General features: G+C 66.4%; 7 protein-coding genes across 7 annotated transcripts; 3 read left to right on the top strand and 4 right to left on the bottom strand.

The window, feature by feature from the left end:
• Positions 1-2836: 2836 nt before the first annotated feature.
• Top6A (type II DNA topoisomerase VI subunit A 2) lies at positions 2837-5812 on the top strand (the record flags this gene model as incomplete). Its single annotated transcript, XM_005766799.1, has 11 exons — positions 2837-3033; positions 3276-3384; positions 3435-3603; positions 3856-3960; positions 4101-4246; positions 4727-4822; positions 4856-4894; positions 5023-5094; positions 5272-5342; positions 5388-5559; positions 5735-5812. 11 exons carry the CDS (start codon positions 2837-2839, stop codon positions 5810-5812), a joined length of 1254 nt encoding a protein of 417 aa, XP_005766856.1.
• A 345-nt stretch (positions 5813-6157) lies between these two features.
• Positions 6158-6940, bottom strand: EMIHUDRAFT_211884 (hypothetical protein; the record flags this gene model as incomplete). Its single annotated transcript, XM_005766798.1, has 3 exons — positions 6158-6607; positions 6672-6849; positions 6915-6940. The coding sequence occupies 3 exons, from the start codon at positions 6938-6940 to the stop codon at positions 6158-6160; spliced, it is 654 nt and encodes a 217-aa protein (XP_005766855.1).
• Positions 6941-7012: 72 nt separating this feature from the next.
• Positions 7013-7804, bottom strand: EMIHUDRAFT_211883 (hypothetical protein; the record flags this gene model as incomplete). Its single annotated transcript, XM_005766797.1, has 1 exon — positions 7013-7804. One exon carries the CDS (start codon positions 7802-7804, stop codon positions 7013-7015), a length of 792 nt encoding a protein of 263 aa, XP_005766854.1.
• Positions 7805-14887: 7083 nt separating this feature from the next.
• EMIHUDRAFT_211878 (hypothetical protein) lies at positions 14888-15613 on the top strand (the record flags this gene model as incomplete). Its single annotated transcript, XM_005766796.1, has 1 exon — positions 14888-15613. One exon carries the CDS (start codon positions 14888-14890, stop codon positions 15611-15613), a length of 726 nt encoding a protein of 241 aa, XP_005766853.1.
• Positions 15614-18730: 3117 nt separating this feature from the next.
• EMIHUDRAFT_211876 (hypothetical protein) lies at positions 18731-20201 on the bottom strand (the record flags this gene model as incomplete). Its single annotated transcript, XM_005766795.1, has 4 exons — positions 18731-19006; positions 19198-19331; positions 19604-19698; positions 20044-20201. 4 exons carry the CDS (start codon positions 20199-20201, stop codon positions 18731-18733), a joined length of 663 nt encoding a protein of 220 aa, XP_005766852.1.
• A 431-nt stretch (positions 20202-20632) lies between these two features.
• On the bottom strand, positions 20633-21797 carry EMIHUDRAFT_356662 (hypothetical protein). The gene has a single exon (XM_005766794.1). It carries the CDS (start codon positions 21773-21775, stop codon positions 20897-20899), a length of 879 nt encoding a protein of 292 aa, XP_005766851.1. The 5' UTR covers positions 21776-21797; the 3' UTR covers positions 20633-20896.
• A 1119-nt stretch (positions 21798-22916) lies between these two features.
• On the top strand, positions 22917-25051 carry EMIHUDRAFT_356661 (hypothetical protein). Its single transcript, XM_005766793.1, has 3 exons — positions 22917-24002; positions 24197-24292; positions 24517-25051. Exons 1-3 carry the CDS (start codon positions 22929-22931, stop codon positions 24799-24801), a joined length of 1455 nt encoding a protein of 484 aa, XP_005766850.1. The 5' UTR covers positions 22917-22928; the 3' UTR covers positions 24802-25051.
• Positions 25052-26742: the final 1691 nt, after the last annotated feature.

Genomic DNA, 26742 nt, shown 5'->3' with positions numbered 1-26742 from the left:
AAATACGTCCTATGGCGCTGTGGCCCACAGGCCCTGTGCGCTGGTCTAGCTAGGTTGAGGTGCGAGCGAGCCCTGGAGGCCCGGGGGATGGAGGGAGACTACCCGCGTTCACAGAAAACCACAACCCAGGGCCGAAATCGCACAAAGATAGGTTGACGTAAGAAACAAGAAGCTCAAATCGGTAATATCGCAGACAGACAGTGAGGGTGTGATAGAGGCGGACCTTGCTAACGGAAGGAAGGTCCTACATCTCTTTCCACCCCTGACCGAGCTCCCTCGACAGAGTTTGGTCATTGAGCTGTGAGCTGTGAGCTGTGAGGGTCGGCCCGCAGGCAGATTTCGTATACCGAGGCGGTGTGCCCGCCCGCCCGGTGCCGACCGAGCGCAGCCCGCAGGAAACAGTGGACCATGCACAAACCTCCACCGTCCCGGATTCGCCTCTCTCCACTCTCAGATACGTTCGCACGCGACGACTAGGCACATGGCAGCACAGTCCTGTGCACCCTTTCACCCTTGTCATCACTGCCCCGGCGCCCATGCCTCGACCTTCTTGGGCAGCAGCTGGTCCGACAGGTCCTCTCCGTGTCCTAGGCAGCCGTGGGGGCCCTCGCCCCAGGTAAAGAAGGCGCCGTCGGCGGTGACGGTGAGGCTGTGGTAGACCCCAGCCGACGTAGCGACGACGCGTCGGCCAGCAAAGGCCTCGATCTTCTTGGGCAGCAGCTGGTGCTGCGTGTCACCGTGGCCCAGCTGGCCAGAGCCTCCCCAGCCCCAGCTCCAGACAGCGCCATCGGCGGTGAGGGCGAGGTTGTGGTTCTCTCCAGCCGACACAGCGATGACGCGCTGGTCAGCCAAGGCCTCCACCTTCTTCGGCAGCAGCTGGGTCTGCGTGTCGCCGTGGCCCAGCTTGCCAGAGACTCCATTGCCCCAGCTCCAGAGGGCGCCGTCGGCGGTGAGGGCGAGGCTGTGCGCGCCTCCAGCCGAGACAGCGACGACGCTCTGGTCAGCAAAGGCCTGGACCTTCTTGGGCAGCAGCTGGTTCTGCTCGTCGCCGTGGCCCAGGCAGGCTCCATAGCCCCAGCTCCAGACGCTGCCATCGGCGGTGAGGGCAAGGTTGTGCGCAATTCTAGCCGAGACAGCGACGACGCGCCGCCCAGCCAAGGCCTCGACCTTCTTCGGCAGCAGGTGGCTCAGCTCGTCGCCGTGGCCCAAACGGCCTTGCCGCCCATCGCCCCAGCTCCAGAGGGCGCCGTCAGCGGTGAGGGCGAGGCTGTGGTACCATCCAGCCGACACAGCGACGACGCGCTGGCCAGCTAGGGCCTCGACCTTCTTCGGCAGCAGCTGGTCCTGATCGTCGCCGTGGCCTAGCTTGCCAGAGACTCCATCGCCCCAGCTCCAGACACTGCCGCCGCCGGTGAGGGCGAGGCTGTGCTGAAGTCCAGACGTCACGCTCACGGCGCGCTCGCCGCCCAGCGTCGACGGGAGGCGGGTCGGCGTGTTGAGCCGCGTCACGCCCTCGCCGTGGCCAAGCAGCCCTGGATTCCAGTTCGGCGCATAGCCGCACGACGAGAGCCGCCCCTCGCCGACGATGAAGAGGCTGTGGTAGCGGCCTGCCGCGGCCCTCGCCGGCGGGTTGGACTCGCGCAGCAGCGCCGAGAAGCACAGCCACCGCACGGCGCAGCCCTCGTCCTCCGGCTGCGCCGGCAGCTCGAAGCCGCGCTCTTGCACCCACAAGCGGATGCCCTCCAGCGCAAGCGAGGCGTGGAAGAGGAGCGAGACGGCCGCGACTCGAGCGATGTCGGCGGGGTCGCAGTGAGAGAGGGCGCGCACGAGGAGCTCCGTGGGGAGGTCGAGGAGGCGGACGGGCGGCGGCGTGTCTGGCGAGGGAGCAGCGGTGGAGGCGGAGGCGAGGCGGCGCGAGCGGCGGCGCGGCGGGGCCATCGCGAGAAAAAGAGAAAAACTCGGGCCACATGTACTTGAGGACAGCCCTGGAAAGCGTCGATTCCGCATGTCGATCGTCTCGCCCTCCCTCCACTGGTGTGTTCATTTGGGGGGGGTCATAACAAACACGGTACAGGATCGAGGTGCACGCTGCCGAAGCAGTGTCGTCCCCCCTCTCCCCGACGGCGATGGCGGTGTGACCGATCGAGCTACAAGAGGAGCTAGTCATAGTCATCGAGGAGGGTGCTGTGTGCGTCCTGCAGCTCGGTGAAGATGGAGAGCTGCCGGAAGTCAGCCGCCGACTCGGCTGTGATGTCGACGGCTCGGAAAGGCGCGTGGAGCTGCCGAAGCGGCGTCCACACGAGCGCCCACGAGCGCCCAGCCCAGGTGCCGACCCACGCGGCCCGCCGGATCGCCACCATGGAGGTGAGGCCGAGCCCGCCGAGCTTAACCGGGAGGCGCGCCTGCCGCAGCGCACGCTCGCACTGCGCCGGCGAGCCCGCCTCGGAGCCGACGATGCGGTGGAAGGCCGAGGCGATGAGCCGATCGTGCTCCTGCGCCGCCTCAATCAATGGTCATGCTACATGCATGGACGGCGGCATGGTGCGCAGGAAGTAGACGAGGGTGGTGTTGGAGCAGTAGCGCATGAGACAGTGCTGCGCCTGCTGCGCGATGTCGAGGCTGGGCGCGTCGCGCAGCTGGATGATGCCGTCGAGCGGCTCGAGGGCGATGCGCAAATCCATGAAAAAAAGCCGGTTTCGCCGCGCAGTCCACTCACTGCCACCGTCGCACTCAACCTCTACCACATTGCTCGATGCCGCCGCGCAAGAAGGCCGGCGCCTCGTCGCAGTTTGATGCCTCGGAGGTCATGCAGCCCGTCCAGGCTCTGCGAGGCCGCATGGATGCCGCCGGCTCGTCTCGCAAGCGCACGCTCGAGGAGGTCGGCGTGTCGGGCGTGTCGAAAGAGGTGCAGCACATGGGTGCGGAGGACGTCTCGGCGGAGATCGAGGCAATCTGCATGCGCGCGGTCGCCTCCATCATGCGCGGCGACGGCTTCTCCTACATGATGCCCTCTCGCGTCGCATCCAACCAGATGTACGCCCACACGCCTCCTCTCTCCCGCACGCCGCCCCAAGAGGATTCGCCCGCCGGTCGCCTCTCCCTTCGCTCCGCCTGCACCGCCGCGCCACCGCCTGACCACCGACATACGTCCACCGACACACGTCCTCTGATCCGCTCACGCTGGCGCTGACTCGCCCACGCCCCGTCCAAAGCACAGCCGCCCGGCCGCGCGGCTGACACTTGTCCGGTGTCTCGCGGGGCTGGCTCGCCCGCAGGTACGTCAAGGAGCTCGACCGGGTGGTCCTCAAGGAGAAGATGCTCGAGCGCGTCTTCTCCAACGCCTCGTCTGCGCGCAAGACGGCGACACCTGCCGCCGGAGGCTGGGTCTGGGGTGTGAAGCGGCGCGCCTCTTCACGGCGTCCTGGCGTGAACAGGCGATCACCACCCGGCTGATGCAGATTGTGCTCGAGCTCTGCTCGAAGGGCATCCACGTCACAAAGCGCGACCTCTTCTACACCGGCGCTCTCTCCTCTCCCTGCCGCCTGCCCGCTTCCCGCCGCCCGCCACCCCCACACACCCACCCTCGACCTCTTCTACACCCCCGTGCTCTCTCTTCTCCTCCGCTTCCGCCTCTCTCCTCCCCTGCTGCCTCTCTCCTCCCTGCCGCGTCCCTCCTCCTGCCCCTCTCCCCACTACCCCCCCTCTCCTCCCTGCTACCCCTCTCCTCCCTGCTACCCCTCTCCTCCCTGCCGCCTCCCACACCTGACCGTCACTGCCGCCCTCACCCTCACCCCCGCCTTCACCCTTCCCCTCATCCGGATCCCCCTCCCCCCCCCCACCCCCCTCCCCCCCCAGACGTCAAGCTCTTCAAGCAGCAGACCGAGTCCGACGACGTCCTCGACGACGTCGCGTGCATGGCCGGCCCCACCACCCCCTCCCTCGACACAACGAGCCCGCGCCGTCACGCCGCCGGACTGTGAACAGGTCGGCTGCACCCGCTCGTCCCTCAACGTGGTCGCGTCGGAGAAGGGCCAGCGTCGCAAGGGGCGGACCCTTCGAGCCTGGCTGGCCTCGTCTCTTCACGCCTCTGCCTGTGCGAGCAGGCATCGTCGTCGGCAAGCTCATCTTTGAGGACGACGGCGACACCATCGACTGCACAAAGATGGGCATGGGCGGGAAGGCGCGGCATGCACATGCGCATGCCGCAGACTTGCCGCAGACTTGCCGCCTCATGTGCCTCCGGAGAGTCGCCCAAGCTGAACGCCGACGCGGGGCCACTCCAGCGGCCTGACAACGCCCCACACGGCTCATGCACGACTCGTCTCTCAGGCGATCCCGCCCTCGATCGACCGCGTCACAAACGTGCGCGGCGACGCGCAGTTCATCCCTGCTCGTCGAGGAGGCCGCCGCCGAGCGAGGCGGCCCCTCACCCGCGGGGGGGACTGCTGAATCAGGTTCATCCTGCTCATCGAGAAGGACGCCGCCTTCATGCGGCTCGCGGAGGACACTTCCTAGACCCTTCCTAGACACTTCCTAGACACTCCCTAGACACTCCCTAGTCACTTCCTAGACCCTTCCTAGACACTCCCTAGACACTCCCTAGACACTTCCTAGACACTTCCTAGACACTCCCTAGACACTTCCTAGACACTTCATGCGGCTCGCGAGGACCGCCGCTACATCGACCATCGGATGGATGACTCTGTTTGCTGCCTGACCATCTGAGTCGTTGGTACAGGACCGCTTCTACAACGACTACCCGTGCGTCATCATCTCCGGCACCGGGGGCAGCCCGACACGGCTGGACAGCAAGCTCATCTTTGTGTGAGGCGTGCGGGGCTGTGTGTTAGGCAAGGGGCAGCCCGACGTGGCCACGCGGCTCTTCCTCAACAAGGTGGCCGCGCGCATCTCGGCGCATCTCGGCGCATCTCGGCGCATCTCGGCGCATCTCGGCGCAACTCGACAGACCCACACCTCCGCGGCACCCCCCCCCCCCCCTGCCCCCCGCCACACCCTCCCCAGGTGCGCTCCGCACTCAACGTGCCGATCCTCGGGCTGTTCGACGCCGACCCTTACGGGCTCAAGATCCTCTCCGTCTACATGAAGGCGCGGAGATCACCCGAGATCACCCGAGGTCACTCGAGATCACCCGAGATCACCCGAGATCACTCGAGGTCACTAGAGATCACCCGAGATCACCCGAGATCACCCGAGATCACCCGAGATCACTCGAGGTCCGGCTCAAGATCCTCTCCGTCCGTCTGCATGAAGGGCTCGAAGAACATGTCGTACGACTCGATCAACCTGACCACGCCCGACATCAAGTGGCTCGGCGTCCGCCCGTCCGACCTCCAGGAACCTTCTAGGAACCTTCTAGGAACCTCCAGGAACCTTCTAGGCGTCCGCCCGTCCGACCTCGACAAGTACTCGATCCCGCAGCAGTGCCGGCTCGAGATGTCGGAGCATGACCTCAAGACGGGCAGGGAGCTGCTCGAGGAGGACTTTATCAAGGCGAACCCGAAGTGGCACCGCGAGCTCGAGCTGATGGTCAAGACAAAGGTCAAGGCCGAGATCCAGGCCTCCCTCTCGAGACCCCCCCCCTCCCCTCCCTCGCCGCCCCCCTGCCGCTTCCGCCCTCTTGCCCCGCTTCCCATGACCCCCTCCCCAAGCCCCCCCCTCCCTCCCCCTCCCCCCGCCCTCGAGCGGGTCTCCTCACGCCTCCCACTGCGAACAGGCCCTCTCCTCCTTCGGCTTCCAGTACCTCTCCAAGACCTACCTGCCGCGCAAGCTCAAGGAGGGCGACTGGATCTGATGCCAGGCTCGCGGACAAGGAGAGGCGCCGCTCGGCTGGCGCACCGGGGGCTCCGTGTGGGAGACGCGCCGACCCGAGACCGCTCTCACTGCGGCTGCCCGCGGCTGGAGCGCTGTTAAGTGGGAATCCGTTTTGAGGCCGATTGTCATACAGTACACGATTTGTCGCGGTCCCGGAGGCGGGGGCTCGTCGTCGTGGCGCGCGGGCGTGCCGTCCCGGGCGTACGGTACGCGCGCGTTTTTCACTACAACATGTGTAATAATATTTTCCGCAACTTCGTCACGTCGCTGCGTGCACGGCAAAGCTGCTTAGAAAGCCACGGGTCTCGATCCCGCATGGTCGCTCTCACAGGAGGACCGGCTCCCCGCCGTTGCAGCGCTCGAGGCAGCGGCAGCTACGCTTCGGCAGCGCCATCGTGTCGCGGCTGCTCTGGTGGCCCCAATACAGCGCGCGCGGGCCGTGGCAGAGGCACCAGAAGCGGGCGCAGCCCCGCGCGCACGCGCAGGCGGGGCCGCGCAAGCAGCCGTCGTCCTCGTCGAGGGCGAAGGCGAGGTCGCGCACCCCGGTGGTGCGGTCGCAGACGTCGAGCAGCGTGAAGAGGGCGCAAAAGTCGTCGAACCCCATCCAAAAGGCGCCGTCGTCCCACCCGTCCGCCTCCTTTGAGCGCCTCTCGGGCCAGAGCGCCTCTTTGATCTCCGGCTGCTCCTTCCACTTGCTCGAGTGGTCGGACCAGTCCCCCCTCCACTCGAAGGCGCCCCAAGGGTTGCGAAGCTGCATCAGCCGCACGCCCAGCACCTGCTCACAGCCGGAGGCGTGAAGAGACGCCGCCCCACAGCTGCGCCGGCCGCGCCGGCCGCACCTCGCGACACTGGAGCACGGCGTAGGCGTGCCCCGCAACCAGGCCGTCGCTCCGCCTCTCCTCGCCGCCGCCGCTCGAGATGGACGCGCCGAGCACCGCGTGCGCCCGGTCGTACCCCAGCAGGAGGGACCAGAGCTCCTCGCCGCCAAAGGACTCGGCCGTGGCGCGCAAGCCGCACCTGCTCGTGGCATGGCGCGTGAGGAGACGCCGCTCACAGCTCTCGCCCCGCGCGGGGGCGCGCACTTGCGCGGCTGCTCTCGCGTACCCATCGAGACGAGGTCAAGTCTCTTCCAGCGCCTATCAGGAGGCGGGCCCAAGCAACGTGCGCACACGCCTGCCGGTCAGCGGGGCGAGGCCCTCTCGCGGCGCCGCTGCGACGCCTCGCGCTTCAGGCTAAAGCAGTGGTCGCCCGTCATGACGTGCAGCGCCCACAGCGTGAGCCCGCCCTGCAGCTCGCCGTACGAGCCGCAGTACTTCGCAAACGCCTTCTCGAGCAGCAACACCCACAGCTCGCCGTCGGCGGGCTGGGCAAAGAGCGGCTGCCCGTTCCGGCTGTCGCAAGGAAAGAAGTCGTCCACGCAGACCCGCATCCACGCCTGGCCGACGACGTCCCAGAGCCGCAGCGCGTACTTGCCTCGCGGAGAGACGTGCGTCTGCTCAAACAGGTTCTGCAGCACGCCCGGGAACTCTGCCAGGCAGGCGGCGGCGGCGAGCAGCCAGCAGTCTCCGAGCGCACCCTGCGCGATATCGGCCGGCTGGATGCCGTCTCTCACGAGCGCAGTGCCGCGGCGCTGCATCGGCTGCAGCTGAGGCCCGCGCCGCCACTCTGCGTGCGGCGCCGCTGCGGTGCCCAGCGACTTGCTCGACGCTGGGAACTCCGAGTCGGTGAAGGAGAAGCACGACAGATGCAGGCACGGCGCGCAAGCGCGGCGCGTGAGCCCGGACAGCGCCCGATCGCCGAGGACTTGGATGCAGGGAGCAAGGTACGTCGCGGCCGAGCGGAAGGTGAGCACAAACGGTGCGCACGCAACGTTGATGTACCACCGCGTGCGGCCGTGGCACAGGTCGTCCACGAATCGTCGGGCCGACTCTGGCGTGGGTGACGGCTCATCCGAGGTCCGCACGCCGGGCATTGCAGGATGTGGCTGCATCGTGATTTGTTTTTTCCCTTTACCACGTGCCTCCTGCCTCTACCCCGCCGTGCTTGAAAAGTGGGTGGGTGGGTAAACGCTTCGTAGGCCCCGGATGGTGGGTGGGTGGGTGGGTGGGTGGGTGGTGGGTGGGTGGTGGGTGGGTTGGGGTGGTTTGGTCGTTTCTCTCTCCCCTTCGCGCGCGTCTTCGAGGCACAGCTCTCGTCGTTGCCACAGCATGTCCTTCCTCGCACCGTGCCCACGCGGCGGCACCAGCTGACCGAGATCGCGCTCCCTTGACGGCTGCCGCGTGCCTTACGGCATACGGGGACGGCTTACGGCGCGCTCAACAAGTCATCCGAGGGCGGACTGCTGTTACGCTCGACGAGTGCGACGCCGCTCCAGCAGCTCGAGGGGTTCAAACGCGAGGCGACCATCGTCTCCGCCGAGCTCGACGACGAGGCGGCCGTTATTATCTCCTGTCCTCGGCGCTCGGGAGGGCGGCGGCGGCCCGGTGCAGAGTCGGAGGCGCGCTCCCGATGACAAATATTCGCCTCACAGTCAAACACGGCTGCTCACACGCCCAGCCGTGCTCTGGTGCGTCGCGGGGCGCACTCTTCGACTTGGGCTATTATCTGCCCTCGGGTGTCGGGAGGGCGGCGGCGGCGGTGTAGGGCTGGTCTGACAGCCTGACAGCAAACCCCGGACAGCGCCTGACAGTGCCCGACAGCCTGACAGCGCTGACAGCACTTTCTCCGACAGTCTGACAGCACGTCTCTGACAGCCTGACAGCAGAGCCTGACATCAGAGGCGTCCCGTCGCTGTCAGGCCCTAACGTGACAGCCTGACAGCTGCCCGACAGCCCGACAGCACACAGCGGCCTGACAGCAGCGCTGACAGCCCGACAGCCCGACCAGCCCGACAGCAGCACAGACCGTACTCAGGCCGTGCAGCCTCTTTCTTGTGTCCCAGGAGGGTATAGCAAAACTATTACATGCAAAGACATGTGTATGTGGTCCGCGCCTTCGATTCTGTGGAGTCCGCGCCAACCTCTGTGCACAGACCGGCTTCTTCAAGCAGCCGTGCTTGCACTTTCCTCTGGCTGACACCTATGTCCAGGGTGGCGCGTTGCTGGAGGAGCCGGGAGAGAAGCAGAAGGAGGATGATCCAAACGGCACACCCGATGCTGAGCCGGCCGAGCTGACCGCCATGGGCGCACAGGATGCTGCAGATGCCGAGGCCGTGCTGAACCAGCTGATGCGGACAGGGGCCAACGTGGCGCCTCCAACCGGCGGCGAGGAGGGCAGCAGCGCAGAGTTTTTTGAGGAGATCCGTAAGCTGCTGGCAGATTTCAACGTCTCCATCCAGGAGGAGTCAAAGGATCGCAAGCTCCGCTTCCACGTCAAGCGGCTCATCAAGTCCCATCAGCAGCGAGGCGAGGATGTGGATGAGGAGCTCGACTTCTACATGGATGATGATGACGGTGACCACGCCCTTGCCGCCTGTCACACACACACATAAGACGTGCATTCTCATCTCTCCCTCTTCTCTTTCTCTCCGCAGTTGCGGTGCTCTTCACCATGGAGGACAGCTCCAAGGTCTTTGCCATTGGCAACATCGAGCAGGTGGCCGTCGGCAGACGCGCGCCGCGCCACTGGCAGCTCGAGCGCAGAGTACCTGCGCCAGCTCTCGATGAGTCAGCGCAGCAACGGGGTCTTCATCAACGACCCCAAGGGCCTCTTTATCCTCCGGTGGTACCGTGAGGTGAAGGGTGACGGGACCCCCCCAGACGGCCCGCGCTACCAGAACAGAGCGTGCAAGTACTGCAAGCTGACGAGCGACAACGATGGGGAGGCCTTCCGCTGGACCAGCAACTACCAGATCATCAGCAAGGTGTACCTGAAGAAGCACTCCCCCCTGCCTCTCTGCTATTCTCTCAGTGCGGCAGACAAGAAGATGTGGTGACGTCCACCATGAAGAAGATATATGTGGGACCGGAGGCAGAGTAGAGACTAGAGTATGTGCAGCAGAGTCCTGCTGGTCTCCTCTTGATAATGTCACAAGTGTGGCTGGTGTGTGTCAGAGCCTGACAGCACCCCGACAGCACCACCTGACAGCACCTGACAGCAACAGCCCAACGTCTGACAGCAGCAGCAGCCTGACAGCTCTGACAGCTCCGACAGCGTCTGACAGCAACACCCGACAGCTCCGACAGCACCCGACAGCTACAGATCCCCTCTGATGTCAGACACGCACCCGACAGCACCCGACAGCACTGACAGCACCCGACAGCTGGTCTGACAGAGGCACCTGACAGTGCCTGACAGCTGCCCGACAGCCCGACAGATCACCTGACAGCACCTGACAGCCTGACAGCCAGGGCTCAGCGGCCCGCGGATCGTGCCGGCTGTGCAGAGCAGCGTGATGTGCAGGCGCCCACATCCTGGGCCTCTCCGTAACGTATTGTATGCACATACAAAATTTACAAGGCAGGTCACACGACTCGAGAATATGCGGCACGGCACAGGGAGTCACAAGACCGTTAGAGGTTGCGAGAGGCCCGAGAGGCCCCGCGCACCAAACGGTCAACGCCGCAAGCCATGGAGCCGCTACGGCTCTACTCCTCCGAGCCGGACAGTGGCCGGGCGTGCGACGCGAGCACTGGCGTCGGAACAAGTAGCACGTCGTCGAAACCAGCCTCGAGCACCTGCTCACGATGGACGTTGGCGGCGTTGTGCGAGACAGCGACCACACGTGCACGGGCTGCGCCCTCATGCGCCTCCCAGGTTCGGAACTGGCGAACCTGCGTTGCATCCATCCTCAGCAGATCCACCAACACGAGAGAGATGAACTCGTGCGTCGAGGTCAAAAGGCGAAGCCCCGCTGCGCCGTCAGACGCAACGACGACGCTGCCGCGAGCGACTCGGAGAACAGCGGAGAGCTTGCTGGCGAGGTCGTCGTCGCCAACAACCAGTACGCGACTTCCCCAGTATATCGAGCCGGCCGGCGCGAGCTCCTCGTCGAACTGGAAGACCTGAGGCGTCATAGGAATCCTATGCCATGACGGGGTAGATGAGGGGTAGACCAGGCCCCCGTCGGGCGGGCGCGTGCAGAGCCGAGAGCGCACCACAAGAAGTCCAATGCGCCTCTACGAGCGTCTCTGCCGTCTGGACGTCTGAGACTGAGCCTGCCATCTCCGACGTCGGCGGCCCGTGGCGCAGGCATTGAAGATCGTCCTCACGTCCCTGATGCGCTCATCCGCGTCAACGCGGCGAGGCCTCCCAACGGCCCAATCGCCGCGCCGCAAGGGGGCGCCCCCGCTGCCGCTCCCGCGCCCGCCGCGCCTGCCGCGCCCGCTCAAGCCGCCGCCCCGCGACGCTCAGCCCGGATTGCAGCTCGCGGCGCGCCATGACCGAGCTCCACAACGAGCTCCTGTTCATTATCTCCCCTTTCTCTCTCTCCGCCCACTCGGCCGCGCTTTGACCCCTTCACTGGATCATCTTAGCGCGCAAGTCTTGCCAACAAGCAAGACCATCCTTCGCGAGGACGCAAGGTTAAACGCTTAGCCAGCCCCGCGAGACGCCGGCGGGTAACCGGCATACCTACGCTACCTACGCTCAGACACATTCACACTCTGCTGTTGTTGTCTGCCGCATCCTCACATTCATGAAGACTGCGGAGACAATGGGGGAGTGTTGGAGAGTGTGAACTCAAACCTACTTCCTGACCGTAGCCTGACCGTCCTTGTGTAACCGTGTCTCATGTTTGGTTTGTCCTGCCGCGCACATTGTCATGCTGTTGGGTTTCTCCTGCCGCGCACATTGTCATCGACTTGTATCCGACTTGGTGGCTGTGGTGATGTAGCGATGGTGTGGGTCTCTAGTGACCTATACGGCTCCTCCGTGTTCCGTCTCCTGACAATATCTTGCTTTTATACCGGACGTGCTCCACCGCACGCCTCTTCCGACAGGATGATGGAAGTCCGGGGGTGAATCGAAGAAAAACGAACTTTCGAAAGAGGTAAAAAAAGGGGGGTGGATGTGAGGTTAATGTAGACTGCACTCCAAGTGCTCCAAGGGGTAAGTATCTCTGCTGATAAAGAGATTAGGAGCAGCGGGGACCCGAGGGACCATGTGGAATACGGCTAGTGCTAGTCCCCCATCGGGAGAGGACGACCCCGGCTTGCGGCTAGTCGCCGACCACAAAGAACCCTGCACAAACATCGCAAGGGCGGGGACCTGTTTCTTTTTACTCATCTCACAGTAGAGAGGTGTCCGTTTTTATTTATTTATTGCTAATATTTTCGTTCCTAACTTTTGAGAGAGATTCTCTCTCAACTTTTGTACACGTACCGTCCCCCGATCGCCCGGAGCCGGTCTGGCTCATCTCTTCTTCTTGCCCTTGGTCTTGGCCTTCCCCTTGGCCGTGCCGCCGCCGCCGCCAAACCCGCCGCTCGCCGCGGCGACCGGCCTGCCCGCCTTGGCCTTCTTCTTGGACGGCGCCCCCGCCGTCGTCGTCGGCGGGGCGGCGGCGGCGCCTTGCGAGCCGTCATACTTGGCGCGCGGCAAGCTCTGCAGGTGCGCCTCCATCGCCGCCTCGAGCCGCTCCATGTGCGGGTTGACGCGGAAGAGCGTCACGCGCGGCTGGCCGGGCGCGGGGGGCGCACCGTCGTCCGCCATCGCCTCGGCGTACATGGCCGCCTGAACCTGCCAGCGGGATGCACCGAGATGCGCCGAGATGCGCCGAGACGCGCCGAGATGCGCCGAGATGCGCCGAGATGCGCCGAGACGCGCCGAGATGCGCCGAGATGCGCCGAATCGGCACCTCCACCAGCCGTCGCGCGTGCTCATGCAGCCGCGAGCAGACGGCGCCTCCCTCGAGCAGAGAAGCGACCTGATCCATTCACACCATTCCTCATTCCACGACCATGCTCTGACGCGCGCTCCCCTCGAGCAGAGAAGGCAACCTCGTCGGCGCTCTTCCCCTCCCACCGCACCGGCTCGAGCCGCACTGCCACCTCGGCCAACTCCCCCGCCGCAGCCGCCTCCGCCGCGCCTCCTCCGCCGCCGCCGCCGCCGCCGCCGTCCCCGCCGGCGCGCTCTTCCTCGCCCGCGGCCTCGGCGTGAGCACGGAGGAAGCCGACGCTCTGCGGCACCCGCATGCCTCGCCAGTACTTGTCCGGATCGAGCTGCGTGGGCGTCAGCTGGTCAGGCAGCGAAGCGAGGGCGAGCGCGCCCTGCATCGACGAGAAGGAGGGTAGCCGGCCGAGAGCTGGCCGAGAGCTGGCCGAGAGCTGGCCGAGAGCTGGCCGAGAGATGGCCGAGAGCTGGCCGAGAGATGGCCGAGAGATGGCCGAGAGCTGGCCGAGAGCTGGCCGAGAGCTGGCCGAGAGCTGGCCGAGAGATGGCCGAGAGATGGCCGAGAGATGGCCGAGAGATGGCCGAGAGCTGACCGAGAGCTGGCCGAGAGCTGGCCGAGAGGTGGCCGAGAGCTGGCCGAGAGCTGGCCGAGAGGTGGCCGAGAGGTGGCCGAGAGATGGCCGAGAGCTGGCCGAGAGCTGGTCGAGAGCTGGCCGAGAGATGGCCGAGAGATGGCCGAGAGCTGGCCGAGAGCTGGCCGAGGATCGCCTGTCTCGACGAGAAGTAGTTGAGCCCCCAGATGTGCGTGTCGATGCCCACCGTCAGCCCAACCGACGGCTCGGGCGGGTCGCAGACGTGCGATCCTACTCGACCAGCTCACGAGACGCGTGAGAGTGGCCAGCTCCTCCCCGGCTCGGGCGAGTCGCAGCACGTGAGAGCCGTCGTGCGGGTCGACTGTGCCTGGCGGGACAGGGGGGGGCGCCGCCGGCAATCAGCAATCGGTTCGTCGGCAGGCGTGCCTCGGGGTGGGAAGCGGCAGTGGCGACCAGTGGCCCCTAACGAGGGAAGGCCGAGCGGGTGGTGCGCGCCTGTCGTGTGCGGGAAGCCGGCCGGCACGTAGAGCAATTGCCTGCCACTCACACCCGCTCGGAATCAGCAACGAACTGCCGACGGGCGGGCGTCGCAGAGCGGCTGCCCCGGCGTCAGCACCGTCTCGAGAAGCGGCTCTCCCAGCTCCGAGAGGCGGAGCTTGTCGTCGCCTATCCGTCCCCCGGCCCAGGAGCAGTGAACGAGGAGCTCGTGGCCGGCACCGAGAGGCGGAGCTTGACGTCGCCCTTTCCACGCGCGAGAGGGTCCGAGCCGGGTCGGCGGGACGGCGGCGGCGGCTCGTACACCCGCCAGTGCTTTGCGCCTATCGGGGGGTGCGCCGGCTCGGCGGCGCCTTCTCGCGCGGCTCGCGGCCGCCGGCTGCTTAGCGCCGCTCATCTGCAGGACAAAGACGTCCTGCTTGTCGGTGTGCGGCGGGGCGGACTGCTTGACGCTCGGGCCGGTGAGGTACATGTTGAGGCAGTTGGGGAGCCCGAACGCGCGCAGCGCCGCCAGGCAGATGGCGCCGAGCTTGGGCACGTGCGCGCCCGCAGAATTGAAGACAACCGTCCCGCGCTCTATGCCCGCCGCGACGTCGACGTACCGCAGCTTGGCGTCCTCGTACGAGGAGCCGCGCGGCTGCGAGACTGGCGCCATCTTCCAGCCGCCCTCCGCCGTCGGCACACCGAGCCCCGCCTCCAGAAAGTCAGAGTCCACTGCCTCGCGCACGTCGTCCAGCGTAAACGAGCCGGCGACGCCGGCGATGGGCTCGGCGACGAGCAGCGGCTTGCGCGCCCAGACGTCCGCGGCGAAATCGGCGTCGCGCGCAAGCACCTCGAACGCTCGGTAGTACGTCTCGGCGAGCTCGATGTTCTCGGCGGGCGCGCTCGGCCAGTCCACGCCGCTGCCGCTGCCGCTGCTGCCGGCGGCGTTGGCGCACGCGGGGGCGTGGCGCGGCGCCACGCGAGCACGAGGCGGAGCGAGCGTGCTCGCAGTTGCACCGAGGACGAGGTGGAGCGCCATCGGAATTCTTTTTTCCCAGCGGGTTTGGAGGAAGAGGATAATGGGGGAGGGAAGGGAAAGTAAATAAAAAAGAAAAAGAACCACGTCCGCCGCATCGCCCTTTGGGGCCGCGATTTGTATGGCGCCGCCGCTCGAGGCGCGCGTGCCTCGCGCCCCGGCTGGTAATTTCAGCCGCAAGCAGCGCGAGCTTCGCATCAAGCGCGGCCTGCTACTACCTCCGGCCTGGCGCGTGCCGACCGAGCGCAGCCTTCACTTCTTCTTGAAGGGCGTGTTGTGCTGTGCGGAGCTCCTCGACACCATCCAGACCTGGCGGACTGGTAAGGAGAACACGCTGCGTCGGATCGCCGAAGTAATAACGCGACAGCTGATATCCAACACGCCTTCGTCGCGACACGCGCTCATCAAGCGCTTGGTCCGCGACGCGCTGCTGAGCGACAGCGAGGGCAACTACTACTCGATCGCAGCTACCGAGAAGAGGTTGCGCCACCTCGACTACGAAGACTGCTGCGCGCGTGATCACTACACGAGTCGCAGCTACGGCAAACGCTTTCACCCCTACGTCCTTTACAGGTTCATCCTGTTCTTGCAGACGCGCAGCGAATTGTTGCGCTCTAAGATTGAGCAGACGGCATCCTGCGCCGTGTGCAAGGAGCGCGCCGCGCGCCGCGCCGAGGAAGGCGGCGTCCCCGTCATCTGGCGGCAAGCGGAGCCGTGCCGCCATTGGACTTGCGATACGTGTACCCGCGACCTCGCCGCCCGCGGCATGGCCAACCACTGCAGCTTGTGCCGGGCAAGGGTGATCTCCTACCCGCTCGGCGTTGCGCCCGGCGCCAACCAGAGCTGACGCTCCATCTAGGGCGGGGCCGGTGCGCGTCGGTGCACCCGGCTCCGCGTGCTGAGCGACCGTCTAGCAGTGTCGTGTGTGGTACCGCGAGCGACGCATAGTCGTGTGTATGTCTCGCTCTCCCTCTCGGCGGTGGCCGGTGCGTCGAGCGTGACGGGGATGAGATACGAATCTCTCGATCGCCCGAGGTAAGGTAATTTTTCAACGTGGTGGGGGAGGGCCGGGGCAACCCGCGCAACTCCACACCCACACCCAGACCCACGCGCGCCTTGAATCACTATAGTATCATGCTAATTGCTATTACTAATCGCGGTGTTGTCTTCCGCCTGGTCGTCTAGGCTCTAGCATGGTAGGGCAACGGCTTGAGTGAGCGCTCATCTCGGTTCTCGCTCGCTCTCTCGAACCACGGCTCTCGATGTATGTCTCTATCATCCGTGTAGTGTCTCTCTCGCGTCTCGGCACGGCCTCTCCAACCTCTCGCGGGCTCAGCTATCCGTGAGTCTCGCTCTCTAAGGGTGTGGACGAGTATCTCGAATCTCGCGCGCTCTCTACGTGCGCACAAACAAACTGTGTCCCGCCGAGGAGGCGCCTCACGCCAGTCGATGGCCGGCCGGCAACGCCTCTGCTCGGCACCGCCATCGGGAGATGGCGGGCGGCCGGGGGAAGCGGCTCGCGGGCCTACACGCTAGCCGCCTCGGCCTTGGCCGCGGCCTTGGCCGCGGAATTGGTCTGGCGGCAGAGCGGGCAGGGCCCGCCGGTGGCGACGGCGAGGTTGACAGCGACGCGGCCGTCGCCGGCCGCGCTCAGCGCGCTCAGGCTGGCGCACACGCGCGCCTGCTTCGAGCGCACGTGGTCGCCTGCTGGCATCGTGTCGACGGGCACGTCGCGGCTCGCCATCGCCGCCTCGCTCATGTCGAGGTCCGGGTCGTGGGCGTGCTGGGTGAAGGCGAGCGTCGGCGGCGCGGAGACCTCGCCGCCGCGCGGCGCCGCCTTGACCTGCTGCTTGTAGGAGATGTAGTCGTGCTCCCAAACCTCCACGACGACGTAGCCCTCGGGGCGGGTCGTGCCGTCGAGGCCGAGGTGCGGCCCCTTGATGTACTGCTCGGTGCGGCCTGCGCAGGGGGAGGAGGCTAAGCCACGAGCCGAGGTGGGCGCATGGCGGGGCGGAGCGGGGCGCGCACGGCGCGTCTTGTTGCACAGCGCCGGGCCCCACTGGTGCCCGACGCCGAACGTCTCGTGCAGCGGGTTGCCGGCGGGGAACCCGTGGAACCGGTTGCCGTGGAACTGGTAGGCGACGAGCGCGCCGTCGGAGGCGCGGCGGCACACCGCGTCCACCTTGATGCGAGGGTGGTCGGCGAGGATGCCCGCCTCCCAACCTATTCACGGAAGGAGATGTGAAGAGGCGCGCTGCTCACCGCGAGCGAGGGGGTTGGCGGCGAGCGCGTGCACCCTCGGGCTCCTCGCCGACCTCGAAGTGCACGTGGCGCAGCACGACGAGACCCTCCTGCTTGGCGAGCACGTGCAGCGCCTCGCACGCCGCGTGCGAAGCGCCCGCCCTGTGGGAGGACTTGGTGCCCGCCTCGACCGCGTGCTTTGAGCAGAGCTGGTGCGGGGCCGAGCGGCCGGCGGCGTCGGGAGGGCCGTCGAAACCGGCGCAGACGAGCTCGCCCTCGCGGTCGCACACCACGCAGTAGTAGTGCGACGAGTTGCCCGGCCACGGCACGTTGCGGCTGAGGTACTCGGACCTAGGGGTGTAAAGAGACACGGTTTACTGCCGTGGCGAGCCGTCGGCGAGCAGAGGCGCGAGTCGCGCCGCGAGCAGGTCGCGCAGATGTTGGGCGTGTCGAAGAGCGACGGGTTCTTGAACCCGTAGCCCTCGAAGGGCTTGCCGCAGCCGCCGCACTCGCGGCAGTCCTCCGGCGAGCGGTGCACGCGGTCGATGTGCCTCGGGAGGGACGCCGGCAGCATCAGCGCCTCGCAGCCCGGCTCGGTGCAGGTGCAGGTCCGCCGCTGCTCGATCGACCCGAGCAGCGCGCTGCAGGAGCGGCGGCGGTGCTGCTCCAGGTAGCTAGGGACGACCTCGACGCCGCAATCTGGGCAAGCCACCCGCCGCTCCTCGGCCGACCCGAGCAGCGCGCTGCAGAAGCGGCGCTGGTGCTGCTCCAGGTAGCTAGGGACGACCTCGACGCCGCAGTGCGGGCAAGCCACCCGCCGCTCCTCGGCCGACCCGAGCAGCGCGCTGCAGAAGCGGCGCTGGTGCTGCTCCAGGTAGCCAGGGACGACCTCGACGCCGCAGTGCGGGCAAGCCACCCGCCGCTCCTCGATCGACCCGAGCAGCGCGCTGCAGCCGCGGCGCTGGTGCTTCGCCAGGTGGAGGAGCTGCTTGCCGCAGTGCTCGCAGTTCCCGGCTTGCGACCGCTTCCGCTTCTTGCCACCGCCGCCTGCTGCCGACAAGCGCTTCACTGCACAGTCTGGCACTGATCCGCTGTTGGCGGCCATGAGCAGCGAGCGGACGTCGCCGAACACCGCCTCGGCATCCTCGAGCGCCTTCTGCGCCGCCTCGCTCTCTGCCGCCTCGCGCCCCCTCGCGCTAAGCTTCCGCTCGCGCACCATGATCCGTCCCTCGCACACACTCGCGAAGAGTGATAGGAAAATACGGTCCAAGCGTGCCACTCTAGCCCCGCCTGCCGCCCAGATACCGAGGGGGCTGAGTCCACGGTCAGGGTGCCGAGCTATTGTGTAAACGCTCCGTAGAGAGCCACCAGCCGGAGAGTGGCTCAGCCGACAGCCCCAGGCCCGGCGGGCCCCAGGTCCCACAACCTCTGAGACCGCCTAAGCACCTAAGCGGCCTAAGCGGGGGGGGCGCTTAGGGTGCTTAGGTGCTTAGGTCGCCCTCGCGAGCGTAGCTACGTGCTGACATTATCATACGAGTGATCCTGAGTACCCACATGATGTGCCTGCCTATCGCTAAGCACGGGATTGCGGCCTCACAACGCTCACGCGCCAGAGCGCTGGAAAAGAATTCTTGTAAGACCGGCCTCTCTCACAGCACACTGGCACGACAAGGGCGCGGACTGGCGCGGACTGGCACACACACCGGCTCACCACCGGAGCCGCCTAAGCGACTCCGTTAAGAACGGCAATGCACTCCGCACCATGCACAATGCCGCTCTCCCCGCACGCTAGCTCGTTCACCGTCTGCCACGCCACGGCGGTGTGGAGGACGACAGACAAGCGCTGCATCTGCAGCCCGTGCCAGTTCTTGGTGGTCCATGTGACCTCGTCCAGGTGCTGAGCGTGCGAAAGTTTGTTGCTCAGCTGGTTCGCCGCCTCCCTCAGGGTGCTGCGAACCTCCTTTCCAAAGCCTCCGAAAGCCTCAAAATCAAAATCACACTGGAAAAGAAAAGCCAATCCGCCTCGCTCCTGGAGGTGCCTGCTTATTTATTTACTCCACAGACTCCGAGAGCGAGACTGACCCGAGTCCCGTCTTGGCTCTTGCTTCTACATCTTGCCAGACTTCTCGAGACCTCGGTAGCCGTATATTGGTATGAAGATTGAACGACCAATGAGTGTGAATGTGTCACTTGCACCGACCACTGTGCCCGCGCCCAAGACAACAAGCCCCCGCTCCAGCCGACCCGCTCTCCACCTCTGCTTTCGAAAGAGGCCCGAGCGGTGGCTTTGCTGGAGAAGCCGAGCCGAGCAGCGAACCCGGGCCCTAGGCCACGTGGCCCGCACTCCCCCCCCCCCCCCCCTCCCCCTCCCGCCCGGTGGCGCTCCCCCGTTGACCGCTGATTGCAGACGCGGCCTTGCGCAGTAGTGGAGCAGCCGATCAGACCCCCTCCGCCCCCAGCCCCCACCGCCCTCCCCGTCCTCTCCCTCACGCCCCCTCCCGAGGCCGCTTCGCCGCCCTCTCCCCCACCGCCGCCGCGTCGCGCATAGGGCTCACGCCGCCGTCGGGCAGCTGCAGCAGGTCTAGCGTGTCCACACGGCGAACGGAGAGCGGCAGCCCGCTCGGGTCGCCGCCGGCGGAGCACGACGCCCCGCCGCCGCCGCCCGACTGCTTCGCCAGCCGGTCGTCGAGACTGCCATGAGCTGGCCGCAGCGGTAGGCTGGCCGCCACTGCCGCCGGCGCCGCCCCGGCGAGCCGCGGCGTCTCGACGGCGCCGAGGGTGGTCGCGAGGTACTCGCTGGCGGCAGAGATGGTCTCGGTCGACATGGCCGAGATGGACAGCCGCCGCCCTGGCACGGGCGGCGCCTCGCCCGCAGGAGCAGCGTCGGCAGCGGCATCGCCAGCGTCAGGAGACACCTCGGCGGCGCCGACCTCCTCCGAGAAGGAGCCGAGCGTGTCGACCCGATGCAAGCCGATACTCTCCGGGAAGGGCTCCTCCTCCCCGCCCTCCTCCTCCTCCTCCTCCTCCGCCACAGACTCGGAAAGGTCGCCGTCCTGCTCGTCAAAGACCTCACTGCCGTCGCGCTCCGACTCGGAGGCCTCGCTGTTGGCCGCCGAGGCCTCGCTCAAGTCGTGGAAATAGGCATTAGAGGTTGTGGACGACTGTCCTGGCGCACCAGGCCTTGTGGCAGGCATAAAGAGCGAAGATTAGGGCCCCAAACGATTTGCCTGGATGCAGGGCGAAAAAAGAATTTTGTCGGCCCACTTAGAAGCCGTCGCCCTCGCCATAGAGGAAGTCGTCCTCAGGAAAAAAGAATTTTACAACGAAACTCCCTTGCCTAGGCACGGGACTGGCGCCGAAAGGCGAAAGAAGCCGCGAGAACAAGCCGGACCGGTAGGCGGCGGCGTCGCAGGACGAGGCAGAAGAGAGCGTGCCGCGGGTGCTGGTGCGAGAAAAGTCGAACGAATGCATGCGCACGACCGCGGGTCCTAAGAGCTACGACACGATGTCCGGACCACGCCCGAGGACGAGAGCCCAAGGAGGCCTCGTGCGCACCTCGCTCCCGGTGTAGCTCCGCTCCCGACAACGCACAAACGCGAACGGACAAGCGAGCGCGGGGTCGAGCGGGGCTAAATACATGTAAGACGGCGACCCGACACGGCCGGCGGGGCGTTCCGCGACTGTGCCAGCGCACCCGCCCGGTCCATCCGTACAGCTGCTCTACTACAGACGCCTTAGGGCCGTCTCACACGCGTACAAGCATACGACACATGGCATGCACGATATCCTGTAATGACTGATGGGCTCATGGATGGGCTGTGCTTGCGTCGAGTCTCGAGTGAAAATCTGCGCAATCTCTCTCACGACTGTTCCCTGCTGCAAAGGCGGCTCAAAATGGGTACGGGTCCTCGTAGATGGTCCCGACACCGTTGTCGCGGAGCATCCTCTTGAGCTTGAAGCACGGCGAGTTCATCCAGTTCGGCATGTGGTGGCACTCCCACAGCCACACGTCGACGAGCCGCAGCGTGCCGTCCGCGACCATCTTGGGCACGATCTTGTGCTCGCCGCCCTCGACGTCCATCTTGAGGATGACAAAGTCGGCCTCGGTGAACGAGGCCCGCAGCCACGCCGAGAAGTCGACCATCGCCACGCGGTACTTCTCCGTCGAGGGCGGCGGAATTTTCGACAGCGTGCGCCCGCCCACCAAGAGCCCGACGTCGCTGTCCACCATCGCCAGCGTGCCCTCGCTCTCGCCGGCCGCGGCCGGGAGCATGACGTAGCTGCTGGTGCGTGCGACAGTGCAGCGCTTCCCCAGCGCAAGCCGCTCGCGGAGCAAGCCCGGCGCGCTCAGCGCTGGCACGGGCCGCACGCGCGACAGGTTCTGCGCGAGCGCGCCGATCATACAAGGCAGCAGCAGCTGCCGGCGGTAGACTTTGACATCGTGCAAGGATTCTGGCCGAAGGCCGAGCTGCGGCATGGAGCAGTTGTACGAGGACGCGTACTTGGCGAGCTCCTTGGAGCTGCCGGCCGGCGGCAGCGGCGGCTCCGGCAGCGGCTCGCCGGCCGAGAGCGCGCGCGCGCACTGGTCGGCGAACGGCACGATGCGCCGCGAGGCCTCGAAGCCGAAGACGTGCCAGTTCGTGCGGCCGCGCGCCTGCGGCACGCGCTGGTTGAGCGTCAGCGTGTTGCACCAGTTCACGCCCGCGTCGATGTAGACGTTGCGCGGCGCGCACGTCGGCGTCGCGCAGGGCGGCGCGATGCACGTCATCGTCGCGCTGATCCCGGTTTTGTTGCGCCCAGCCTATCCTACCACCGGTATATGCCATCCGCCGTTCACGGCGTCATTCCACACGCTCCCTTCTCGTTCTTAGATACACGTGATATCGTAGATAAGTTGTAGGAGCTTCTTCTCTTTTGGTGTACCTGTGTTAGTGCCAGTGCGCGCCAGTCCCGTGCCCAGTGTTGTGCCAGGGAGCTTTGTTGTAAAATTCTCTTTTGCACAGGCACGATTCCGACGACGGCTTCTGTGAGGACGACGGCTTCTATTAGAAGCCGTCTCGTCCTCGCTTTGCCTGTTGTGTGAATCGTGGCTGTGCGAGAGAGCTTCGTAGTAAAATTCTCTTTTGCACAACTACTCGTCGCCCTGAAATGGTTGGGCAGGTTAGCCTCAGGGCACGATGCCGATCAGGTTGGAATTTTCTGATGATTGGAGGGTCTATCTGTATGTACTCCTCGAGATCTCTCCAAATCTGCCCTCTGTTAGACCGGGTTAGATCGGGAAGTCGGTGCTAGTAGAGACTAGTAGAGCCGGGGCCCCGTTTCCGCACTGCCAGAGGTCACCAGGTCTGACTGTCACTGTGCTATTTCGCTTTTCGGGGCCCGGGGTTGTGCGTTTATGTGAATTCCGCTCGCTGCAAGCCCTATAGGTAGGTAGGCTGACGCAATGAGACACGCTCCGCTCCAGCCGCCGAAGCCTCCGAAACGTCTAACCGCCCGCCGCGCTAACTGACTCCTCATCACCTCCCTACCAACATACAGAGGGAGAAAGGTGAAAACATCCAGGCTCGGACTGGACACCAACGCGGTATGGGTGGACGCGAGACAGATGATGACGACACGCACGAGCGACACACAGACACAAACAATCATGCCCGCTCCGGGGCGACCCGGGCGCCCTCCGACCAAACTGCTCTATCTAAAGATAAAGGGCCTCGCGTCGTCCGCCGCTTATCCCCGTTGTAGTGAGCTCAGAGCGAGGGTCTGTACCGAGGCGTACAGGAACGATCAAACCAAGATGTGTCAGTGTGAGGGGTGCACCAACCGCAGAGCGTTGTGTTTTGACTTTAAGACTTGAACATTTTTTTTTTAGCGAGCCCGCTCTGACCTCATACCCGGGTACCCAAAGACCGAAATCCTGTGCCATGTCCCGCTCTCTAGCCATCCAGGAGAGCCTGCTCTCCGACCACCTCGAGTCGCTGCAGAGGCGGTCGACCCTCGAGACGGGCCTGCTGCTGGCCCACGTCGGCGCCCAGGCCGACGCCGTGCTTCACTTTGTGCCGACGCCGAGCCAGGACGACGGCGCGCCGCAGGTCGACGCGTCGTGGATGGTCACGCACGCCGAGGCAGTGTCGCACATGCTCCCGGGCGGGATCGCGGTCGTCGGCGCGTACCTCTTCTCGCCGAGCGGCGCCTTTGCCTCGCACGAGGCCAAGCTGCGGCCCGTGCTCGCGGCGGCGCTCAAGCGGCTCCGCGAGGCGGACGGCACGCAGTCGCTGCTGATGCTCCTGCCGAGCGACGCGCGCAAAGCGACCGCGCGCGCCCTCGTCGCCGGCTCGGCCTCGCTCAAGCCGATCGAGCTCAAGACGACGATCTCGCCGCCGCGGCTCATCTGCCTCGAGGCGGCGTGGGTGGTGCAGGCGCAGCTGCGGCTGCTGCCTCCGGGCGCGGGCGGGCCGCCGCAGCTGGCGCAGCTCAAGATGCAGCTCGCGCCCGTGCTCCGCTGCCTCGACGCCACCACGGCGACGGTCGACGGCTCGTGCTGGCCCGCGGGCGCGCTCTGCTCGCAGCTCGCCCAGGGCGGCGCGCCGCACTCTGTCCGCCTGTTTGGCGCCTTCCGTGCCGCAGAGGCGGCGGCGGGCGAGGGCGGCGCGGAGGGCGGCGAGGACGACTTTTTGGGCGAGGCGGCTCCGCGCGGGCCGGCCGCGACGGTGCGGCTGCGAGGCGTCGTGCGCGGGCGCGCGTTTGCGGCGCCAAAGGAGGCGGTGGAGGAGGGGGTGCGGCGTCTGAGGCGCGACCTCGCCTGCTCGCTCGAGCGGCGCGTGGCGCTGCTGCTCGAGGACCTGGCCGAGGAGGAGGAGGAGGAGGGCGGAGGCGTGGACCCGCGCGACCCGCTGCCGACGGCCGTGCCGGGGGCGTGGGCGCTGCCTCGGCGTGCGCACTTTGCGGTGGGCGGCGGGCTGTCTCTGTGCGACTACGTGGCTGAGGGAGACGACGCGGCGGAAATGAGCCGAGATGAGCCGCGATGCGCCGAGATGCGCCGAGATGAGCCAGATCGCGTACCACGCGGCGGACTCTCACCGCAGAGGCGAGTGGTGCACGGGGGAGAGCTTGGTATGTGAGCTTGGTGCGTGAGCTGGGTATTTGCCGGGAGAGCTGGGCGCGCTTGCTAAATGGGTATTTGCTTGAGCAGGCGGACTTTGCCGAGCGAGTGCGCGAGATCGTCGGGCCGAGTCTGGCGGCGGGGCTGGACGGGCTGGGCGACGGGGTGGGCGAGGGGACGCTCGAGGCGCCTAGCACGCGCACGAACCTCTTCCTTCATCTCCTCCGCGTCTCCCCTCCCCTCCCCTCTTCTGCTCTCCTCCTCTCCTGTCCAGCTCTCCTCCTCTCTCCTCTTCTGTCTCTCCCCGCCCTCTCGCTCGCCCCCCGCCGCGCTCCTCCCCTTGCGAGAAGGACCAAGACACCCCCCTCTGCTCCCCGACACACACCCGCCCCTCTCTCCCTACCTCCCAGGCGCTGCTCGCCCCCGAGGCGGCCGCACATCTCGAGACAGAGCCGGCGCCAGAGCGCGGGGAAGGAGCAGCACTTGCCGCCGCGCCTGCAAAGCCCCCCGCCAACCCGCCGCCTCGTCAGAGCAGCAGCTTGCCCCTCTTCGCCGCCGCCGCCGCCGCCGCGCTGGCCGTGGTCGTGGCGCTCGTTTCGCTGCTGTTTACCTCGCCGCCGCTGGACACTGCCGAGGCGCAGGCGGAGGCGGCGGCCGACGCCGTGGCCGACGCGGCTGGATCTGATGGGCCGTAGATGCCGTGCTCATGAGCATATGGCCGCACTCCGGACGGAGCGAGAATGATGCCAGGGTGTCAGCTGTCCTGCCGATGGCGCCCACTCTGATGGGGCTCTCTGGGTTAGACGGACGCGCAGCAAAAAGAGCCGTATCGGTATTAATGTGTACGGTCGGCCCTGTGAGCCCCCGGCCTCTCCCGCCGCGGGCGCGCTGGGTTGGTGTGGGTGACCCTAGAACGTAGAAGCCCTATGCTGAAGCTCGACCCCCCACGCCCCAGCGCCCAGGCCCTCAGGCCGCTCGACCCCACCGCCTCCGCCACGCGCGCACGCCACACAATGCACAAGACGCGCAAGAGAGCTCCTCTGACGTTTAAGCCACAAACGCGTTATAAGCCTACGGAGCCTTCCGCTCGGGCGCCGGACCCTCCACCAACAACGCCTTTAGTCGCTCAAACCCCTCGGGGCTGTACTCGCACTGGAACATGTCGCCCCTGTTGAGCCGGAACAGCTCGGCCGCGTTGCTGCAGATCTTGGCGAAGACGCAGACCTCGAGGAAAAAAACGTCGCCGTTGGCAAAGTCCGTCGCGGGGTTGCACTGCCCGGACCGGCCAGTCTGCAACGCGTAGCCTCTGCAGGCGCCAAACTTGGTCGAGCCGTGCGACCCATCCAGCCAGAGCTCGTGCGGGGCCGTCGCAAAGACGATCGCTCTAGAGCCCTGCCTCGGCAAGCGTCCCCTCGCCGCGCAGACCTGCCACTCAAAGTTCCGGCAAGTGTTCCACTCCACTGCTCCGTTTGCGAACGCCGACGACGTGGGCCGCAGCTGGAGGATGTTGTAGCCCGCACGGTCGCAATCGCCTCGGCCATCGCACACGTTGTAGATGTCTGTATCGTGGCCCAAGAGCGCGGGAGCGTCCCCCCTGTCTCCAAAATCGCCGCTGTTTTGGTGCGAGTCGGCGTACCAGTTTTCGTGGCAGTGGACGCCTTGCTCGATATCATGAAAGGAGTTCGCGCTCGAGACGCGCTGGCCCCAATGGGCGCGAGCCACGTCAAAGCACGACGGCTGGCTGTGCCGACCTTGGCGCCGCGCCTGCACGCCCCACATCTTGCGAAAGAGCGAGTGGGGGTCGGCGAGCATGCGGTCGCACGTGTACTGCGTTAGATGCTGGGTCACGGGCGGCGTCGCCGGCGGCGGCGCCGGCGGCCGCGGGGGCAGCGGCGGCAGCGGCGGCAGCGCCAGGTGACGCTCCGCCTCGAGCTTGTACCCGGCGCCGAGGTCGAGCAGGAAGCGCGCATGCCCCCAGTGGGGTGCGGGTGCACACGCTTGCACGTGGGAGGCGGCGCTGAGGGAGCAGGGGGGTGGATGAGGGTTAGAGGGGAGGCGCATCGGGAGGATGCGGGAGGGGTTGCGAGGGGAGGAAGTCGGGCAACTGCTAGGGGGACGCGGCGCCTGAGCACGAGGTCAACGCAGAGTTTATCGGCGTTGATCTGACAGACGTGGCCATCGAAGCGGAGCCACGATGTCCCGTTGGCAGTCCGTGCCCACTCGGACGCGCGAAGTACGGCGGCGGTTTCCGGCTCTTCGGGGGCGGCCTCAAGACCAGCCAGGATGGCCCAAGATGGCCCCGCTGCCGCCTTGCTGCGCACCTCGAGCTGAAACGGCGGCACCTCGGTGACGCACTTGACGCTGCGCCCGGACTTTACCTCGCCCCGACGAGTGACCCATGGGCCGTTGTCGTTGCGGTGGCATGGGCCGCCGATGCCGCCCTCGCATGCGAGGCTGTTGCAAAAGTTGGTGTGGTCGCCGACCTGAAAGGTCTGCCCATCGGGGCAGGTGCAGCTGCCGCCCCACACGCCAGCGTCTTCGGCGATGAGGTGCTGTAGGCGCACGCCCGCCACCCGAAAGCCACTTAGGCACAACTCGGGCGGAGGCGACGGCGGCGGCGGTGGAGGCAGCGGCAT

The sequence above is a fragment of the Emiliania huxleyi genome (genome assembly GCF_000372725.1).
Source record: "Emiliania huxleyi CCMP1516 unplaced genomic scaffold EMIHUscaffold_50, whole genome shotgun sequence".
Taxonomy (NCBI): Eukaryota; Haptophyta; order Isochrysidales; family Noelaerhabdaceae; genus Emiliania; species Emiliania huxleyi.
This window is presented reverse-complemented; position numbering and strand designations above follow the sequence as displayed.

Bases quoted from the DNA above. Each gene is read 5' to 3' on its own strand.
- EMIHUDRAFT_356662 (XM_005766794.1), bottom strand. From the start codon at position 21,775: ATGACGTGCATCGCGCCGCCCTGCGCGACGCCGACGTGCGCGCCGCGC.
- EMIHUDRAFT_356661 (XM_005766793.1), top strand. From the start codon at position 22,929: ATGTCCCGCTCTCTAGCCATCCAGGAGAGCCTGCTCTCCGACCACCTC. The intron at 24,003-24,196 runs GCGGAAATGAGC...TTGCTTGAGCAG, and splicing joins TGGCTGAGGGAGACGACGCG to GCGGACTTTGCCGAGCGAGT. The intron at 24,293-24,516 runs GCGCCTAGCACG...CCTACCTCCCAG, and splicing joins TGGGCGAGGGGACGCTCGAG to GCGCTGCTCGCCCCCGAGGC.